This window comes from Durio zibethinus, chromosome 1 (genome assembly GCF_047325235.1).
Source record: "Durio zibethinus cultivar Kanyao isolate XHJ-2024 chromosome 1, ASM4732523v1, whole genome shotgun sequence".
Classification (NCBI taxonomy): Eukaryota; Viridiplantae; Streptophyta; class Magnoliopsida; order Malvales; family Malvaceae; genus Durio; species Durio zibethinus.
The window spans coordinates 6,985,940-7,007,879 of record NC_143162.1 but is presented as its reverse complement, the minus strand read 5'-3'; the positions used below and the strand labels follow the sequence as shown (position 1 = coordinate 7,007,879).

Sequence of the window (21,940 nt, the reverse complement as noted above, 5' to 3'; positions counted from 1 at the left end):
TTGACTTAGCAAGCCTCGGATCTTCAAACGGACCTCATAGCCCAAAATATATGGGCTCAACGTATGTTTTTCCCCACTAACAAAGCAGGCGACCCGGCCCGAATAAGTCGTCATTTTGCCATTTTGGCGACAAAATAAATATCATCCGGACTTCCACACAAAGCTTTATCGCCAAAAGCTACTGCAAACAAGCAAAAACGAAGTTCATTTTTCTTCCCTCAGCTCGCCACATGAACCATAAATTTCTCCTTCACTAAAATCAAAACAATGATGGCTGTTCGCGCCGTCAACGGAGGTTCTTTGTTTCGTTCCGCCGCATCACCTCCTCTCTTGACGTTCTGCTGCCGGCTTCCCCACTTTGGCTCCTTACAGTTTCGCCGCAACTCTGAATTAGGGCTTCGGTTTCCTATCTTCTGTTGCGAGAATCAGTTTTTAGGTTATGGCGGTGGCCGTTCACGTTCGGCTCATAGTCTCGTCGATTGCGTCATGGAAGAGCTAGCAGATTGGCGCCGTCGCAGAAGAGTTCGCGCCAATGTCAAGTAAAGTTAACCAAACACTTTATTGAATTTTGTTTCTTGTTTGTTTTGTTTTATGCAAAATTTATATTTGATTAAAATTGAAATAAATAATTAAAACGCAACATATTTCAGTACACTAAAAAGTAAAATCATCCCTTTTTGTTATTCACGAAAATTAAATTTTATATATTTTTAATTATTTAATACTCTAACTCTATTTTTCTTGAAGCAATTGGTAGTACAAATAACAGCCAAACAGAGTCTTGATTTAATATTAGTACATTACTAGTTGTAATTAAAGAAATGCAAAGATTTAGCGGTAAATTACATTTTTTTTGTTCCTTCTCTGGTTTACCAGATTCTTGACATCGTTTCTGGGACTTAATCAAGGTAGAATTTGAATATTACTTGCGTGCTAGATTTAGAGTAATTGGTGAAGCTTGAATGTGGTAATTAATTTTCTTATCAGGGTAAGGCTAACGAGTAGCAGTGAGCTTCTTGAAGATAAGCTTGTAAATCGAGAATTAGAAAAGGGGTTGCTGCTGGAGTTTAAGAAGGATTCGGATAGGGTATTGCTTGGAGTTGCTCAGAGACCTGATGGCAAGAAAAATTGGATGGTGTACGATCAGGTTCTTGTAGAAACAACTCATGCGGCATGTTGAATAGGTTGCTAGGTGTTAGAGCACATGTTTTATTATGTCATATGTTAAAGAAAGTTCAAATTGTTTGAGCTAATGTAACCTTTTGCTTTTCTTGTAATACAGAATGGTGTCACATCATCCATCAAACCGCAGCAAATTACATATATTGTTCCAGGTGTAGAAAATTTTGATCAGACAGAAATTTCAAAATTTCTCCGAGAAGCTCAGGAAAACTTGGTTCGTTCAACTTGATTTATTGATGATAAACGGAAAAATTTTTGTGGGTTTCTTGTGTTGTTGAGTTTATTGCAAAATACTCTGATGCAGGATCCAACATTACTAGAAATTGCTTGGGTTGAGCTTCTTGAAAAGAACAAGTCAGTGACAGCAGAAGAATTAGCAGAGGTACCATATTTTGCTGTGAATTGTGGAACTGTCAGCTTGCTCATTAGCTGATCTTATCTTACCATGCAGATGATTTTTGGTAGTTCGGAGCCTCTTGAGAGCTACTGCTCCCATCTTTTGCTATCAAAAGATGAAGTATACTTCAGTGTGTTGGAGACAAAAGGTTTTCGTTCCATTTATGGGCCTCGACCAACAGGACAGGTACATGTAATGGTTGATTAAGTGTAGTAGAAGTGCTTTTTTGACCAAAAAAACATGTGGTAAAAGAGCTTCTGTATGCAACTTGGACTTGCCAGAAGAGTGATGTCTTGTAACTTAACCTATTTTTTTTATTGATTTCCATATCTAGGTGGAAGAACTTTTACGCAAGAAGCTTACCAAGGATGCTGCTGAGAAAGAACTTCAGGACTTCGTACAATTACTTCTGTCTGCTAAAGCAAAGCCTGCACATGCTAAACCTCCCAAATCTTCATGGATGGTGGATGAGAAAATCCAATACAAAATTGAGTCTCTTGAAGCATATGCCATTGATGCTTGCAAAAGTGATGAGCAAAGGAAAACTGCTGGACTGGTAGTTTGTCTGACTTCACTGAGTTCTTTCTAATTTGATGTGATAATCTATTCTGTCTTTAATAACAGGCTGATTGAGATGAACTCACTACCATAAAATCATAGGTTTTGATTTGAAGGAAAAAACTTTTAATATATTTTATGGCTCTTTTTTTTTTTTTATGTTTGCATTTGTATAAATCATATTGTTAATTTCACTTTCTCTGAATAATATATTTTCATTCTTGTCAGATCCTTAAGGCAATGGGACTTACAAAATCAGCATCCTCAGCACTAAACCTACTCATAAATATTGGTTATTTTCCTGTACATGTCAATCTGGACCTGTTAAAGTTAAACATTCTTACAAACCATTCTGGTGAGATTATAGCTGCTGCTGAAAGTCTTTTGTCTGATTCATCTGACCCAGATAAGGTAATCTGGCTTCCATCTATACATGAAGGTTCCATTTTCATTTTACTAGAAAAGCATACAGCCTATGATATTTACAAGTCAAAAATCAGCTCTCTGTCCTGTCTGAAATATTTCTTTGACTTAATCTCCGAATGCGTCTCTACATTGTTAAATCTGAACAGTGAAGATTTAATATTGGTTTATCATTTTATCATGATTTCTGAAATCTTTGTTGATCATATGTTCACTTAGTTTTCATTGTGTTTAGATGAACAGAAAGGATCTTACTCATTTGAAGGTTTATGCTATTGATGTTGATGAGGCTGATGAGGTATTTGGCACTACTAGCTTTCTTGATCTCAATTCTATTTCCTTTTTATGTCAACTTTTATTCTCAAATTGCTTATTATTTTGTAGCTTGATGATGCCTTGAGTGCAACAAGGTTGCAAGATGGCCGCATTAGAGTATGGATACATGTTGCAGATCCAATTAGATATGTTGAACCTGGGAGCATAGTAGACAGGTATCCTTTGAAATTGTTGAGTGTAGATTACAACAATATGCCATGGTCATTTTATATACTCGATTATGTTTAGGGAAGCACTGAGAAGAGGAACTTCTGTTTTCTTGCCAACTGGCACTTATCCTATGTTTCCTGAGAAACTTGCCATGGAGGGAATGAGTTTGAAACAAGGAGAACATTGCAATGCTGTCAGTGTATCTGTTGTCTTGCACTCTGATGGCAGGTAAGTGTGAATTTATTATTTTTTTCTTCTTTTTTGAGTACAAGGATTTTTCTGTCTATATATTTCTACTTGAATTAAACTGAGGGTGGTGGAAGAGCATGTTAGGTTTCTTGTATAAGCCATAAGACTGACTCAGAAATGTGATGGGTATGTTTACAAGGAGTCTGGAGGTCCTAGAAGTGTTTTTTGTGCTCCCACAGGGCTTTGAATTGAGTCAATTGTATTGTAATTGTTGAGTAAATGTACTCCACTATTCCTAATTATTGTTGGCATAAGAGCTACTTTTCAACTGAAAAGAATACTACTTATTCTCATTTCTTTCTGGTCTCTTTATTTGTGCATCTACCTCTTGGCATGTGCATTGGTTGCTTACAATTTGGACACAATAAACTGTTTTCAGGTTTTCTTTTTTGCCTGCATTAGATGTTATTTTATTAATGAAGACCGTCATGTCTGTGGTACTAAAGCATTGCAGAGTATTCAGTTCAAAGCTCAATCATTAAACCAACTTATATGCTGACCTATGAGAGTGCAACTGAGCTGCTTCATTTGAACTTGGAAGAGGAGGCTGAACTGAAGATTCTGTCTGAGGCAGCCACTCTTAGGTTAAAATGGCGTTGCCAGCAGGTTGGGCTGTAGTTTATTATCATTTTAATTGCCGAGGGTTTATTCTTGTTCTATCTTTATATTTCTAAGACAGGCTTGTTCTGTTTTTATATCCCTAATAATCCTTTTGCAGGGTGCAATTGATACATCCACCCTAGAAACTCGAATTAAAGTGGTTAACCCAGAGGACCCAGAACCATCGATTAATCTTTACGTTGAAAACCAGGCAGACCCTGCAATGCGACTTGTTTCTGAGCTCATGATACTATGTGGAGAAGTTGTAGCAACTTTTGGCTCTTGCAATAACATTCCTTTACCCTATAGAGGTCAACCGCAGTCAAATATTGATGTATCTGTGTATTCACATCTTCCTGAAGGACCAGTTCGAAGCTCTGCCATTGTTAGAATAATGCGGGCAGCTGAAATTGATTTCAGGAAGCCTATTCGACATGGGGTTCTGGGAATTCCTGGTTATGTTCAGTTTACATCACCCATCCGTAGATATTTGGATCTTCTTGCTCATTTTCAGGTTTTCTTCTCTACTCTTGTTGATACACACTGGTATTAATACACTTTTTTGTGGATTCTTCTTTCACGGATGTTTGCTGCTTGTTGCTAATATTGTTCATTGGCACTGTAACTCCTATGGTTATGGTTGTGTTTTGCTGAAATTCTTAGTGTTTTTGTTATTATTGTTGCTGCTATAATCATTGTATTACAAGGCTAGATGTTATGGTATTGATATTGAGAAAAGTCATGCAAAGAAGGGTACTTGATCTCATCTTGTTTGGTATTTTCATATCTCTGTCTAGGTAAAGGCATTTCTTAGAGGTGAATCTCCACCTTTTTCAGCTGGTCAGCTAGAAGGGATGGCATCAATAGTAAATATGCAAGTTAGAGTAGTAAGGAGGCTCTCCAGCAGCAGTCTCCGGTATTGGATAATAGAATTTCTGAGAAGGCAGCCAAGGGAGAAAATATATCGTGCATTGATCCTTCGATTCATCAAGGACAGGATTGCAGCGTTGTTACTAGTTGAGGCAAGTATATTTAGTAGTTACTTTGCTATCAATTCTTATAAGACTCTAACTAATATGATAGATTTGGATTTGGAATTTGAAGAGATGTGATTAACATCTTGCATTAATATTGACTTTTGAGCCAACCATTCAATGTCGCAGGTGGGACTTCAGGCATCTGCATGGGTGTCTGTAGGAGCACAGGTAGGAGATGAAGTAGAAGTTAAAGTGGAAGAAGCCCATCCTCGTGATGATGTTCTTTCCCTTAAGGAGGTTATTAGAAACTGAAGTGATTTATTTTGAAGAAACTTATCAGTTATCACTGTAGATACAATTTTGTTTTTTCTCAATAGACATGCTGTTTGTAAAATGGTAAGCATTCGGCCTTAACAGATGGAAATAATAAATTTCATTATTTCCCTGGTAATTTATATGAACTAACTAAATTCTCTTTAGTTTTGCAGCTAATTCTTTTTTCGACAGCAGTTTCCTTTAGCAAGAGTTAATGCATTATCAAAACTTGTGTAACTTCCGAAAGCAATCCGGAATGGACCACTTTCAATTGTCAGAAGTTATCCCTTACAACTGTAAGCGGTTAACACAAGTTTTGTAAACAAGATGCATTCTGTTATCAATATCTGTTGTTTTAATATTGTAATTCGCACAACGGCACTTTCACAATTTTGAAATGGGGCAAGTGAAAAACGTTTTAACATGTAACGGCATGTGCTTCACTTTTTTATTTGTATAGACAATGGCATCCAAGTTGTGGAGGTGTCGACCAATATATTTTGGAGTTTGGGTTTTCAACTTTGTGATTTGATATGCTTGAAATATCTTGAAAAGCAGTGAACGCCATAAAAATCTATTGCAGACGCACTTTTGGTTTTACCTTTCCTTCGATGCGAACGGACGCGTGACGCACATAAGTTGTAAGCAGATTTAGCCGCCATTGGCTGCTGATACGAAAGCAGAGGGGCGGAGAGTAAGTCGGAGAGTAACAGTCAGCAAATAGCGATTTGCCCATTTTATGAATTTAAAAGATTCCCACGATTTTCATTTCTTATTTCACAACTTCCTGCTTTCAGGATGTAAAACCTAATTAAATGTATATGGGGTTTTCACATGATTTAAAAAGCTTTCGTTTAAGTTGCTTCTCCATTAGTGTGTCGGTTTGGAGGTTTTACTCATCATCATGCTTCAAGGCACGTGGTTGATGTGCTAACACTAATAGTGTTTTTGAGCCATTGGTGTGAACTAAATCAACTCTTAACTTGGCCTCGGTAAGTAGAGATGAAAAAAAAATTGAAAAAATTGAAAAATAATTTGAAATCATATAATATTGGGTTTGGTTTGGATTAATTTTTTATTCGATTCAGATTAAATTTGGATATTAAATATATATTAAGTTTAAATCAAAAAGTGAAAAATTAAAAAAATAAAATAAAATTGAATTATATATTTTTGTTAAAATTTATATATTTTTTTAAAATTTTAAAAAATAAAATAATTATTTTATATATAAATTTATTTAAACATATTAAAAATTAATTAATTACCCAGTGTGATGTGCAAATTAATTTTATCTTTTAAATATAATAATTATTATTATACCTTTTCATCTCCATTTTTTTATATTATATTTACAACTTTTATCTTTGTTAAAAATAACTATGATTATTTTTTTAATGATTAAAGGCCACGCTTTTAAAAAAAAAATAAAAAAGCTATTGATCTTCTATGCTAAACCAATAGCATATATCTTGAAAAAATGAAACAATTTTTGTGTAAAGGGTTTTCTTCTTTGCAAATTAAGCATGTGCAAACTAAAATTAGTATGGTAGTACCTATTGTTAATGTGTTGGAAGATCCTCTAATGTTGTTGAGAGTAAATAATACTTCATTAGGATTGGCTCGTTTTTTCTTTTGGATATCATACATAGAATTATTTTTTGATGCGCTGATAAGTGAGGATGTGGCATGATTTTGTAGGAGAATTTGCTGATCCACTGAATTCAACATCAAACCAAAATGCAAATTCATGTAGCAGAGCTTAGAATCAAGAAAATATAATTATTATACTTAAAATGAATAGGTATACTTGTAGACACTTGATTTTGTTTGAATTATCAAAAATAAACCTTGATTTCAATAGGATTTTAGGTCCAAAATCTATCTCAGTTGGGTTTAAGGCTCAAATTTATCTTTGGCCCAAAGTCTAGGTAAGGGCCTAGGTTTAATTAAAATAAGGAAACTAAAATAAAAATAACAATAATTAATTAATTAAAAAAAAGAGAAAGCTTGTGATTGTGGGTGCTGTGCACGACACTGGCACTCACAAACCCCTTTTGCCTGCAGCCTTTCACTCTAGAAGCATCATGTGGCTCACCCTTCTCCTTTTGGTCGTGACATATAACACAAAGCTATCAAGAAACATGACTTAGGTTAAAATAGAAAAAATAGAAATCACGGCAGCTACCTTGATAGTGTGGAGGCCACTAGTGACCCTTTGAACTCCCCAAAGAAATCCCAAAAAACATGGGATTTGACTTCCCATCTTGGCTTTATAAATTGAGCTACCATGAACAAAAAAAAAGGGAAAAAGAAATAGAACCTTTACCAAAAGAGCGTAAAAAGAATAATAAAACATTTCCTAACCTGTAAAAAAAAAATCAAAAACAAAATTCACATCCCCTAGAGTAGGAAACCAAAGCCAAAAAAAAAAAAAAATATACAAAAAACAAACCAAAAAACCTAACAAAAAAAAAAAGGAAGAGTTTTGACCAAAAGTTTATAGGTCTATTTAGAAGCTTCTGGGCAATTTCAAGGAAAAAAAAAGCTAGAACGAGAATCGAGGGATTGAAAGGAGTTTTTTGGTGGTTTTTGAAAGTTTTCTAGTGTTCGACATGATGGATGATAGTGATAGACCACGACGGCGATTGACCATTTTTTGGGATTCAGATCGTCGAGAAGAACAACTTTGAAGTTCTTTTTGGTGTATTTGAAAGCTTTTTTTTTTTTTTTTTCAAAAGGGAAGCTGAAATGATTAAGAAAAAGTTAGGTTTTTATAGTAAAAAAAAGGGAAAGAATTAAAACGATGTATTTTTGGAAGGGGAAGATCTGTGTGACCTCGAGATCTGATCCAAGACTTGCATGACCCGATCTAAAAAAGCTACAACTGACCAAATTTTGACTGGTTCGATCGAATTGGATTTGAATCGGCTTGAATTGCGAAAAGTCGCTCTAGATCGTTTAAACTACAAAAAATCGCTCTGGACCGTTGCCAAGTCGCTAAATTGCTCCAAGACCGACAAACTGTTGATTGATTCGATTTAGGTATTTTTTTTCTTGATTTTTGTTACTTATTTTTATTTTCATTATACTATTGCCATTTTATTTTTTCTAGCTTATTTTTTTATGCATATTTAAAATTTCAAATCTACAAAATAAATATTTGTTACTTAAAAATAAAATTTAAATTTTTGGTAATTTTAAATTTTGCCTTTTTTTAATAATAAAATAAAAATAAATAAATAAAATAATTTAAAAATGAAGAAAAAAATTTTTTATCCGATAATGAGAAAATTTACGTAGTGATTCCTATGAAATCTCTAGATGATAAATTTTTTTTTTTTAAATACTACCAATGTATTGGAGTATTTATAAAAAATTTACAATACAATAAAAATTCTTTTTTCTTCTACTTAAAAAAATAATACAAAAAATAAATAAATAATAAATAGTAAATAACAAGAATACAAAAAATTTAATAAACAAAATTTTCTAAAAAGTGCATTTTTTTTTCTAAAAAAGATTGCTAGTAAATAAAGAAAGAAAAAAAATTTATCTGAAAATAAGATTTTAAGATAATTCGAGTAGTGATACTTAAGAAATATCTAAGTGAGAAGTTTTTTTTTTAATATTATTAGCGTATTGGAGTGTTTATAAAGAAAATTTTCAACACAATAAAAAATTTTCTTTTCTTTAAAAACATTTTTTTCTAAAAAAATATAATAAAAAATAAACAATTAAAAAAAGGGATAAATAAAAATGCACACTAATATTTAACTATTTGCATTGTCTGTATATCATTTAATTTTTGAAAAATAGATTCAAGCCTCTTAGGATAAGATTCTAAGAAAATTCGAGTAGAGATTCCTATAAAATCTTTAGGTGAGAAAAATTATTTCAATTTTACCAATGTGCTGAAACATTTTAAGAATTTTTTCAATAATAAGTTTTTAATTTATTTTTCTTAAATAAAATGGATTAATCTTTTAAAAAATAAAATAATAATAAAAATTTGTAAAAAAGAAAAATGGGTGAAATAACAAAAGTGGAAATTAAAATAGTTAAGGAAATTATTTTTAAATACCAAAATTAAGACATTTTTGTCAAAATTAAAGGATAACACATAATTAATTGATACTGTTTTAACGGGTGCTATGGGGGTACCAATCTTTCCCCACGTGTAATCAACTTTCGAACCCAAACTGTTTTCGTAAACCCAAAAATTATTTTTTAATAAATTTAAATTAATTTAAAGATTTTATTAAAAGAATATGTTCTAATAGGTGGCCAAATCACCTAGTCAAAAAAGATTGACAACAACTCCAATTGTTTTTAAATTTGTCTAACGACCCCAAAACCATTATGACAGCTTGACGACTCTAATGAAAATCATTTTTTTTGAGAGTTAGACTAAAAATTAATTATAAGTTATCCATAATCTTGATTTAATGGTCTTAATCGGTATTTAACATTAACTCTCTTAGTTTTGAATTTGTCTTAAAAAAAACCAAAAAACAAAAACAAAGATGATAATGATAATAATAATAATGAATAAAAGAAAATCATTTGCATCTCGTTTTAATTATTTTATTCTTTTGTGTATAATATCCTTAATAAATTATAGGGCATTTGTGTTAATCTCCTTTGCACACATGATAATATTTTACATCTCATGCATGAGCTCTATACCTGAGCTCTATCCCTTATAGGAAGAAGTAAGGTACATATGTTCTCGTAAGGTGATAACTTTTACAATGATAAGTAAAATACTTTCACTCAAATTGATCCCTTTCCATTCATAACCTATAATGGGTAAGGATCGGGATATCTTACTAATCTAACATGGACGACAGTGAGAAATAATTTGAGAACCTTAGATGTGTGTTGATCCAAACTAAGCATATAATATGCTGTAGGAAACTAACCTTAGGTAAAGCTCTACCAACTTGGTTATAAAAGGCACCAAAATTTGGGACAAATGGGGGTACATTTCATAACAATTCCCAAATGGGCAAAATAAAAAAAATCATGTATTTCAAACAAACCAAAAAAAAAAAACCAAAAAGGGATTTTTGTTACAAAAGAAAATTCACAAAAAATCATTTTTTTTAAACACAAAAATAATAAGGGATTAGTAAAAAAGGTAATTATTTCATTTGATTATGTAGCACCTTAAATGCTTATGATTAAGGGAAAATTAGGTTTTTTTTTTTTCTAATCTCGAATCACATCCTTGTACTAACTCAATTTTGTTTTCTTTCTTTTTTACATAAACCACATCATGCAGTTTTCCATTAAGATATTTGTTTTAGGACATTTTTTTCCAAGAATCTCCTTTTATGGATCTCATAAAATGACAGATTTGCTCATAATTTGTAAGTGTCCCATCCTTGTACTAACTCAATTTTATTTTCTTTCTTTTTTACATAAACCACATCATGCAGTTTTCCATTAAGATATTTACTTTAGGACACTTTTTTTCCAAGAATCTCCTTTTATGGATCTCATAAAATGACAGATTTGATCATAATTCGTAAGTGTCCCATGTGAGTCATATAATGAGGTGCACATTTGGTCAAAAGAAGCTAAGCAAAAGAATGGAGATTGTTTGCCTACCGATTATGTGTCAAGTTTGCCCGTAAAGGTACATTTGGATCTCACAAAGAATAATTTAGAAGATTTGTCTGTCATCTGAGGTTAACTAAATGAAAAGATAAAAAAAAAAGATTTAGTGAAAAGTATGGGCAGATCGCATCCCTAATTTTGGTGGTGATTGAAGAATAGTTAATTCGAACAGTTATACAATTTTGGGATCCAACCTACAAATGCTTCATTTTTAACCAAGAACATTTGATACCAACCATCAATGAGTACTCTGTTTTACTCAGGATAGAACTATAATGTCTTGACAAGGTATTTACTTGGAAGTCAAAATCAGGTTATCACAAAAAGTTGGCAAAGCTTAAGAGGGTTAAGGTTGCAACTATAAATTCTTTCATAAAACCCAAAGGCAAACATCTCGGTATCCCTTGTGATTTTTTTCATAATTTTGTTCAAGGACATTTAAATGATGATTAAGGGATGGCTATTTTGGCTTTGGCAAATATATGGCATGGTGATCTTCCCAAAGACTTTGGGCTACATGGAGATAACTGTGGTGGACTTTTTTGAGCAAGTTGAAACCTAAACAATCAATCATTCACCAGCAATCTTAGTTGAAACTATAAGGTTATTGAATTTTTGTCGATAAAACTGGAAAAGAAGCTTAATAAGATATGCACCATTGTTGTATGTGTAGGTAAAAAGTCACTTTAAGTGTGGAAAAAGTGCATTCTCAAAGTTGTATCTTTGAAACATGGCACCAGTTGAACAATTTTGTAAAAGCCAATGGTAGACATTAAAGACAAAAAAAAAAGATCACATTCTTACAAAGGCTTACCTAGGATGAAATATAATGGATGGTGCTTTGGATGCGTTGAATGCCTATATCATATCAGGAAGGGAACAAGTCATGTCATAACATATAGATTTATAAACCTATTGCTAGATATAAATTAAAGGAGTAGCCACAACTCTTTTTTTTGTTAAAGTATGATTGGTCACTTGATAGAATCTATTTCATTTAAAAAAGAGTCTCAAGATTAACTTAGGTATCTTTAAATAGTAGATTCTAGTTTAAAAAATTAAAATTTAGGTCTGAGAGTACAGTTATACGTGAAAAAAATTATAGCATCCTTACGGCACCCATCCAAAATATGATATCAGTCTAATTTCAAGTTATCCAAGCCTTAAAACATATTTAAAATTTACCAAATAATTTAATATTAAAAAGTTTTCTTAAATTACTCAAATATGTTGGTAATAATTTAAGAATATTTTCTTACCTTAGGAGTATTCAAGGAGACTATTTGTTACACTTTGAAAAAGCTTCGTCATCTGATTTACTTAATTTTTAGTTCAGAAATAAATTTTTATAAACTGGGTTATAGTCAGAAATATCCTCCAATCTGTTGGTAAAACTTTTTGTTGAAAATTATCCTTCAATCTGTTGGTAGGATTTTATGCCAAAAGATAAAAAATATTATTTTATCATTTTTTTAAACTTGATTTTTTTAGGAAATTAAAAGGCTTTCTAATATGTTGATAAAACCTTATTTTAAAAATAAAATATTGGCCCTTATATCTGTTGGTAAGGTTTTTTTTTATTTTTTTAAAATAAAAAAAGGTTATAAAGTTTTTAATATGTTGGTAAAACCCTATTTAAAAAAAAATGATTGCCTTCCAATATGTTGGAAATGCTTTTATTTAAATATATTTTTATAAAAATATATTTAAAGAATAATAGATAATCAAATAAATAAATAAATAAATAAAATAGTTAAATAAATAAAAATAAAAAACCTGAAGTCGATTCTACTAAGCGGCTAGGCAGCCTACTAGAATAAATTCTTACAATTCCAGATTCTGCAAAGAATACCAAAAAAAAAAAAATCTATTGTCAGAAATCATATATTTTTTCTGAATGATTTTCCTCTTCTTTTTTTCAAGAGTTTTGGTAGTCTTTTTCTCCATCCTTGTTCTTTGTCTGTCTTAGAACAATTTATAAGGATTTTCTAGTCAGAAATTTTAGAGTTCCATTGATTGTCAAGGATTTTCCAAGATCTTAACATCCTTTTAATTTAGGCAAAATCAATTTAACAGAAACCCTAGCTTTAATGCTCTGTGATCTTTTTTGATTTGATTTCCTATTTTATGCAAATTAAGAAAAAAATATCAAAAATTCATTTTTACTCGATTCTTGTATAGGATTTCTTAAAAATTTTGTTTGATTTTTTTCTTTTTTATTTATTTAGTTTTTATTAAAGAATAAACAAACAAATAAAAATAAAATATTTGTTGGGGTAAAGCCCACATCAAAGTAACATACATTGGGCTCAAAGCTCGACAATCTCGATAAAATCAAAATAAAAAATTTGGATGCACACTTGGGAAGAAATATGGTGTTTACAAGCCATGGATACCATTATTGGTCTATGGGGCGTGATGAGTTATGGCTCATTAATAGTGCTAAGGCAATTTGGCGCAAAACATTTTGTTCCTACTACTCATGGCCTTGCTCAAGTGAAATTCAATTATAGGGACTCCAATGCACTAAGAACATCGAAATAATTAATCTAAGTATGGAAGAAGACACGAAGGTCAAGATTAAGGCCTCTCCTCGACATGGTCACCCCCGATTACCAAATTTTGAAAGCAAAATGACTTAGAGATGTGGTATTTCTTCCCAATAATGGTTCGTATCAATCAACTAACCTTTGGTTAGAACCATAGTTATCAGAAGTTGAGCTTGTTAGGAAGGAATTATAAGCTAAAAAAGAAGAAATAAAAAGAGAAAAGTTGAAGTTTCAAGAGAAATGGGACAACTGAGATACAAAATAAAAATACGAAGAAATAGGTTGAAAAGGTCACGAAAGAAAGGGATATGGCTAATAATGATTTGAAAGAGTTGTACCATAAAAACAAGAAATTATGAGTCTAACTCAAGATTGAAAAAGTTATCAAATCTTACCTCAATTAGCAATGTGAAATGGATGAATTTTGAGAGGAAGTGTATCATTGGAAAGGTAAGGTTCAAGAAAAACAAGAAGAGGCTATTAGAATTTCTCAAAAGTGCCAGAATTGGAAAGAATTGTACTTAACCACTTTAGCAAGATTGGTGAAATGTCAAAAAGAAAAAGAGAGGTTGCAAGTCAAACTCGAAAAGAAGAAAAGAAAGCACCTGGATATGTTGAATGAAAAATAATCATTTTACCAAGTGATCCAAGGGTTAGAGCATTAGTTCCAAGATCACAAGAATTACATTTCAACAATTATGGATGAGTGATAGAGAAGGGAAATGGACTAAAGTTTCACATGTGACTTGGAAATAAATGCCTGCATGAAGTGGAAAATGGAAAGCTTGGGTAGGCAATAGTACATAAAGCATATAACTAGTCAAGTTTACAAGGCGGTGAAAAAGGCAAGAGAAATGGTTGATAGGTAGAGGTGTTAAGGCGAGAAGTCAATCCCACAGAAGAATATGGACAATGCCTAGTGGACTTTCTAGATGAAGCTAAAAATCATTATGAGCAAGTTAAATGGTTTTATGGATACAATTCTAGAATGATAAGCTTAATGTAACCAAAGTTGTTTAGAATTAATGAAAAATTTTAGTGTTGAAATTTATCAAAGAGCAAATATCTCTCACTTGCATTCATTTGTCATGTGCACCATATTTGTTTTAATAATAATTAATTTAAAAAAAAAAATAAAGATAAAAAAGTAAAAGGAAAAAATAACAATAACAAGTTGATCTCAAATTTTCAATACACAACATTCTAATTTTTTCAAAAAATTGTGGTAATAAAGGTTTAAGGATAGTTTAGCTGGTAAAGTTTTTGAATCAACTTGTCCATCATTCATATAAAACTCAATTATGAGCAAAAGCCATGTATGAAGATTAAATAAACCAAAAGATATGATTGAGAAAGCATAAGAAGAGATAAAGGAATTGTTGGCTATATGGAGGATCCCTAAAAAAGGCACCCACAATAAGAGGATGACAATCTTTCATATCCCCCTAGGTTTTACCCCATATCAGGCTCAGACTTTGTAAAGAGTGCAACCATAACCTGTATCTTTTATGAGAGGATATCTATTCACCTACACTGTTTTGCCAGTAACACAAGGACCTACCCAATTTCAAAGGCACACCACTCAAGTTGTAAGAATGAAATCATCGAATCCAATCCATGTTCCTAGTCTAAATGACCTAAAAGAACAAGAGAAGCTCAAACTGAGCACTTTAAAAATGAGGAAAGACCTAGAGTCTTTACACAAGATAAGCCTTATAGAGGAACGATTACGAGCCATTGAAAGAATAGACATTTAAGGCTTGATGGATGCGGTCGGATTGTGCTTGGTGCCGAATGTAGTCATCTTGCCTAAATTTAAAGTCTCAAAATTTAAAAAATATGATGAGATTATATGTTCAGTGATCCACATTACCATGTACTATAGAAAGATGGTTAGTCACATTCATGATGAAAAACTGCTGATATATATATTTCAAGATAGCCTCATAGAATTGACTGCTAAATGGTATGTCCAACTGATAGAAGTTGTATCCGTTTATAGAAAGAATTGGCTAGGGCTTTAATCACCGACTATAGACATATTATAGATTTGGCTCTTGATCACTTATCTTTACAAAGTATGGAGAAAAAAGTAGCTGAAAGCTTCAAAGAGTATGCGCAAAGATGGAGAGAAGTTACCATTCAGGTTCAACTACCCTTTACAAAAAAAAAAACCATTTTGTTTGTTAATACCCTCCGAGTGTCATACTATAAAAAAATGATAGAAAATACTACAAAAAACTTTGTAGACATGGTGATATTAGGGGAGATAATTGAGAATGCAATTAAAAGTGGAAAACTTAAAGGATGGGATATAAAGAAGAGCAATGCATTTAAAAAGAAATATGATGTCCAAGCTATAACTCACAAAGGACATCAAAACAGTAAATTTGTCCCATATTATCCCCAACTAGCTTACCACCCTTATTATTCGATCATAAATATCATGTTTCGGTAAACTTTTACACATATCAACCAATGCCACAGTAAGGGTTTTGACAAAGTTTTCGACCTCAAGTGCCTATTCATCTATCCACTAACCAACCCCCTACTTAGCTGAATAATCCAATCAATTTCCCAAAAAGGCAAAGAGACAGTTAAGAAACAATCTTCATAAATCCAATTCCTATGTTGTATATTGACATGTATCTCTTATTTCTCAACAAACAACTTATTGCATCTGTCCATCAAGAATCGTTAAAACTTTCTTACCTGAAATGGTACGACACCAATGCTAGGAATGAATACCATTTCGGGATTATGGGCCATTCCTTAAAAAATTATACCGCATTCAAATACAAGGTACACGATTTGGTTAAAAATGATTATTTAAACTTTGAGAAGAGAGAAGAACCCAATGTTAATGATAATCTTTTGTCGAATAATACCAGCACAACGAGCAACACCATTGATAATGATGAGGTGTGATACATCAAAAGATTTATGGATAAAATTAAAATTTTTCTTGAAAAAATATTTGATGTAATGGTAAAAGCTGGTGTCCTCCATCCTTCTACCTCAAACTAAGATGATGGTTGTACAGAGCATGATCTAAATCAAACTTGCAAATATCATACGAGGATAATAAGGCACTCCATATAGAATTATGATGCATTCCATCAAGTGCTACAAACAATGATGGATTCAACCTTGATTGAGTTTTTCGACAAGTGTGATGAATATTGAATGAATGTCATAGGAGATGAACATTTAGGGAATGTACCTTCAAGCATCATGTTCAAGTTAGTGACTATATTTTACGATGAAAAACTAGCTCTAGCAAAAAAAGAACATCCTCTTGTTCTTAAACTAGTTGTGATCATTAATGTTCCCAGTCTTTTTTTATACCAAAATAATAAAGCAGTGTCATGAAAATATGAATGTGGTGTTGTAGTCTAAGGATCGAATGGTGGTTCAAGCTCAAGCAATCCAAATACTACTAATATTGCTAGAGTAGGTAGTATGACCAAGAGTGGATAGTGTTATACATAGAAAACCTTAGAAAAATTAAAAAAAAAGTAAAATAATGAGAAGAAGTGTTAGAAGAAGGGAAAAAGACTCATCCGACAGTAACCTAAGACATATAATATAATAAGTCAATTTTCAAGGAAGAAGCTTACGAGTTCCTAAAGTTGATCAAACATAGTAAGTACAGTGTTGTTGAATAGTTGAATAAAATGCTAGCTCGTATCTTATTATTGTCTTTATTGTTAAACTCCAAACCCCACAGAAGAACATTATTGGAAGTGTTGAATGAAACATATGTAGAGCATAATATATAGTTAAAAATGTAGGCTACAAGTGGGAAACATCACTACATTGAATTACATTACTTTTAACAATGATGAGATCCCACTAGAAGGTTAAAGAAGTACTAAAGCCTTTCACATTTTCATTCGGTACAAAAACCACATCATAGACAGGTTTTCATTGATAATGGCTCATCGATCAACATTATGTCCATCACAACTATGAAAAAGTTACCCGTTGAAATGTCATATATAAAGCTAAGTCATATGATCGTAAGGGCATTTGATAGGTCTCAATGCGAAGTACTTAAAGACATTGAGATAGCCTTGAAAATTAGGCTGTGTATATTCACTATAGAGTTTTAGGTCATGAACATTTCACCATCATACACTTGTTTGCTTGGAAAGCCATGGTTTCACATGATCGATGTTGTTTTATCTTCTTTACATCAGAATATCAAGTTTATTATTGGAAATAAACATGTTTGTATTTTTAAAGAAAAAGATTATTAGTGAGCAAACCTTTAAGTACTCTGTACGTGAAAGCTACAGAAGAGGTGTTAGAATGCTCTTTCAGGTCTTTTGAATTTACTAATATAGCTTACGTGGGAGAAGGATCAAGGGTACCAACTCCACGCTTATCGAAGGTCATAAAGATGGGGGTCAACCAAACAATTGGAAAAAAATGGCATTTTGGAAAAGATTTAGGGGTGAACTTACAAGAAATCACAAAATTGCCAAAGATAGTCAAGAGCCAAGAAAGATTTAGGTTAGGATACAAAGCTAATTTAGCAGAAAGAATGAGACTCATGACTGAGAAGAGAGATAAAAGAATGGCTTACCTTAATGGATGTGAATCGAAAAGTGAAAAGATGGTTTTCACTCACCTCTATGATACCTTTCGCTCAGGTAGATGTATCTATCCTAATTCATTAGAGATTGTGAGAGAAAAAGTACATTAGACATAGAAGAGGCTTTTTTTTAGTTAAAGATTAACATAATGAATGAGAAAGAGGTGGCAGCTAGGTGTTTGTGTATCATTGCCCACCTGAAACTAAGCTAAACAATTGAAAAATGATAAAGTTACCTGTTGTCCTTAAGTCCTTTTCAAAGTAATGTAGTGAGTTTAATTCCTCAATACTTCTGCCTAAGAGCATTTGAGGTTTTTATATATTGGCTTATCTTTCTATTTCAATAAAATCAGTGCATTTTCATTTTTTTTTCATTTAAAATTTTCACATCTTTATACCCATTTATATATCTTCAATATACATTTTTCAAGTATCCAAATAATGAATATGAAGATAACTATGACAATAATCCAGAATTTGATTTTGAAAATCTTTTTCACGTTGATAAGTCTTGATAATGAAGAAAATTCAGATGATTATACTTTACCCTTTAACTTGTTAAAACTAGTATAGTAAAAAAGAAAACCAATTGAACCACATAAAGAAGCTCTAGATATAGTAAATTTAAGGAGTGAAAAGAATAAGAAAGAAGTTATAATGGTTACAGCACTCTCGTGTATCGAAAGATAAAAGTTAGAATAACTGCTTCATAAGTATATTGATATGTTCACATGGTCATACTAAGATATGCAGGGGCTTAACACGGATATTGTAAAACATCGATTACTTTTAAAATTGGAATGCAAACTAGTGTAGCAAAAATTGATATGTATAAAATTAAAAATGTTGCTGAAGATCAAAGAGAAAATGAAGAAGTAGTTTGATACAAGTTTTTTGAAAGTAGCTAAATAGTCAAAATGGGTGGCTAATATAGTCCTAGTCCCTAAAAATGATGGAAAAGTTTGAATATGCGTGAATTACTGAGACTTGAATAAGGTAAGCTCGAAGGATAATTTTTCATTTCCTCACATTGACACTCTGGTGGATAATACGGTGAAGCATTCCACATTCTCATTCATGGATGATTTTTTGAGATACAATCAAATTAAAATGACCTTTACTAATATGGAGAAAACTACATTTGTGATGATGTAGGGCATATTTTGTTACAAAGTAATGCCTTTCAGATTAAAAAATATTGGAGCCATCTACCAAAGAGCAATGGTGACCATTTTTCATGATATGATACATAAAGAGATAAAAATATACGTGGATGATATGATCGTGAAGTCTTGTGAAGGGGAAGACCATATAGCCAATCTTAGAAAGTTATTTAAAAAGTTACAAAAGTTTTAACTTAAGTTGAACTTGGCCAAATGTACATTTATAGTCAAATCAGAAAAGTCGCTAAGGTTTGTGGCTAGTGAAAAAAAAATCAAAGAGGATCTTGACAAAATACATGCCATCCGAAACTTGTCCCCTCTATAGATGAAAAAAAAAGAGGTTTTTAAGAAAGACTGAACTACATTTCTCACTTTATCTTTCAACTCACTTCCAAGTGTGATCCTATTTTTAAGATGCTTAGAAAACATAACCCTGGTAAATGAAATGACGAATATCAATGCCTTTTTGAGAAAATTAAGGAATATTTATCAAACCCATCAATTTTGGTGCCATCTTTTGCAAAAAAACCTTTGATTCTGTATCTTTCAGTGCATGATAATTCTACGGGATGCATATTAAAGCAACGGGATGAAACAGGCAAGAAAGAGCAAGCCATTTACTACCTAAGTAAAAAGTTCAATGATTATGAATCTAAATATTTTGAATTGGAAAGAACGTATTGTGTATTGGCTTGAGGAGCCCACAGATTTAGGCTATATATGTTGTATCACATAACTTTATTGATAGCAAAACTAGATCTTCGTAAATACATCTTTGGAAAACAATCTTTGTAAGAAGAATAATGAGATGACAAGTCATGCTCTTTGAATATGACATTGTGTACGTGGCACAAAAGTCAATCAAATAAGTGTAATTATAGAATTCCTCGCAGATCACGCTATTAATGACTATGAACCCATGAAGTTTGATTTCTTTGATGAAGACTTAATGACTATATTTCAAGTGAAAGAGGTGGACCCCACGAAAAAACCATGCAAAATGTTTTTTTATAAAGTTTTAAATGTTTTAGGGCATGGAATTAGGGAAGTTTAAATTTCTCTAGAGGGAAGCTATTGTCCAAGCACAGCAAGGTTGGATTTTAACTTCACCAATAATGTGACAGAATATGAAGCATGCATCATGGGTTTACAAATGACAATTAAAAACAAGATTAGAATTAGAAGTCTATAAAGACTCAACCTTAGCAATCTGTCATTTTTGAAGTGAATGAGAAACTAGAGACTGGAAGTTTGATACCGAAAGTACATTACCTAATTAATCAAGCAATTTAAGGATGTTTAGTTCCAACATGTTCTTCGAGAAAAAAATTAGATTGCTGATGGATTTACAACATTGGCAGCAATGTTCAAGCTAAATGCAAATGCAGAGGTTTAACCTATCAAATTGAACATATATGAATCACCAACACATTGCTTAGGGTTTGAAGAGGAGGTTGATAAATGGTCTTGGTACTACAACATCATGTAATATGTTAAACATAAAGAATAACAATACGAGCAAAAATAATGGTAGATATGTAGATATGTAGATATGTAAGTGCTATGGAAGCAAAAATAATATTGGAAGAAGTGTATGAAAAGATTTGTAGGGCTCAAGCAAATGGTCACATGATGGCCAGATAAATCATAAGAGTAGGCTATTACTGGTTGATAATGAAAAATGATTGTATTAGCTATGCTAAAAAGTATCACAAATGCCAAATTGATGCAAATAAGATACATGCCCCTCTAAATCTTTTACATGTTTTAGCACCATTATGGCTATTTTTTATGTGGAGGATGGATGTGATTGGACCCATCACTCCAAAAGCTTTGAATGGACATTAATTTATTTTTGTAATGATAAACTATTTCACAAAGTGGGTGAATGTGGCCCTCTATGTTAATGTGACACGAACAATGGTATGCAAGTTCATAAAAAAAGAGATAATGTGTCGCTATGAGCTTTCAGAAAAGATCATTTTTTATAATGCTTATAACTTGAACAACAAAATATTGAAAAAGGTTTGTGCTCAGTTCAAGATAAAAAATTGTAACTCAGTGTCATATCATCCAAAAATGAACGGAGCAATGGAAGCTACAAATAAGAACATCAAAAAGATAATAGAAAAAATGACCAACAACTACAAGGATTGGCATAAGAAGTTACCATTTGCGTTGCACATTTACAAAACTTATTTCGCACTTGTACAGGAGCTACCCCATTTTCACTAATATATGAGATAAAGGTTGTGTTACCAACTGAGGTAGAAACCCCTTTATTAAGAATACTAATAGAAGTAGAATTAGAAAAAGCTAATTAGGTTCAAAGTCGTTAAGAACAGTTGAATCTTATTAAGGAGAAAACTTTAACAGTTCTTTGCCATTGTCAAATGTACTAGAAGAGAATGATCAAGCCTATGATAAAAGATTTTAACCTAGGTAATTTTATGAATGAGAATTGGTTTTGAAAAAAATCCTTTCGATCTAGCATGACAGTTAAGAAAAATGGATGCCAGATTGGGAGGGTCCATAAGTAGTAAAGTAAACCTTTTTGGGTGGGACATTAATTATGATGAAAATGGACGGTGATAAATTGTCAACCTAATCAACTCAGATGCTATGAAAAAGTATTTTGAGTAAAAACAAAAGAACGAAAACTTAAATTGAAAACTCAAAAAAGGTGATTTGGGTTGTTTTGGTTTAATGGGGATACCTAAGTTGAAAATATAAAAGGGCAACATAAGTACATGAGGGTATTAGCATTAATCGAGGATTATGTCACACTAGGGCGAAGTTTGATATGATGTGCTCTG

The 21,940-nt window shown here is 32.0% G+C and overlaps 1 protein-coding gene across 4 annotated transcripts; it reads left to right on the top strand.

Annotated features, from left to right (window-relative positions):
- Window positions 1–167: 167 nt before the first annotated feature.
- Window positions 168–5,706, top strand: EMB2730 (Ribonuclease II/R family protein). Of its 4 annotated transcripts, none has more exons than XR_002692702.2 (15): window positions 168–539; window positions 988–1,147; window positions 1,283–1,396; window positions 1,487–1,564; window positions 1,634–1,765; window positions 1,914–2,135; window positions 2,366–2,548; window positions 2,796–2,858; window positions 2,945–3,051; window positions 3,125–3,274; window positions 3,742–3,901; window positions 4,014–4,409; window positions 4,693–4,917; window positions 5,059–5,268; window positions 5,361–5,706. XR_002692702.2 is itself a non-coding variant. In XM_022911818.2 (14 exons), exons 1-14 carry the CDS (start codon window positions 268–270, stop codon window positions 5,182–5,184), a joined length of 2,388 nt encoding a protein of 795 aa, XP_022767553.2. In that variant the 5' UTR covers window positions 168–267; the 3' UTR covers window positions 5,185–5,350. The 4 variants fall into 4 exon arrangements, 1 of the variants encoding a protein (XP_022767553.2); XR_002692703.2 differs by having other exon boundaries at window positions 5,353–5,706; XR_002692705.2 differs by lacking the exon at window positions 2,366–2,548.
- The last annotated feature ends 16,234 nt before the right edge of the window (window positions 5,707–21,940 follow it).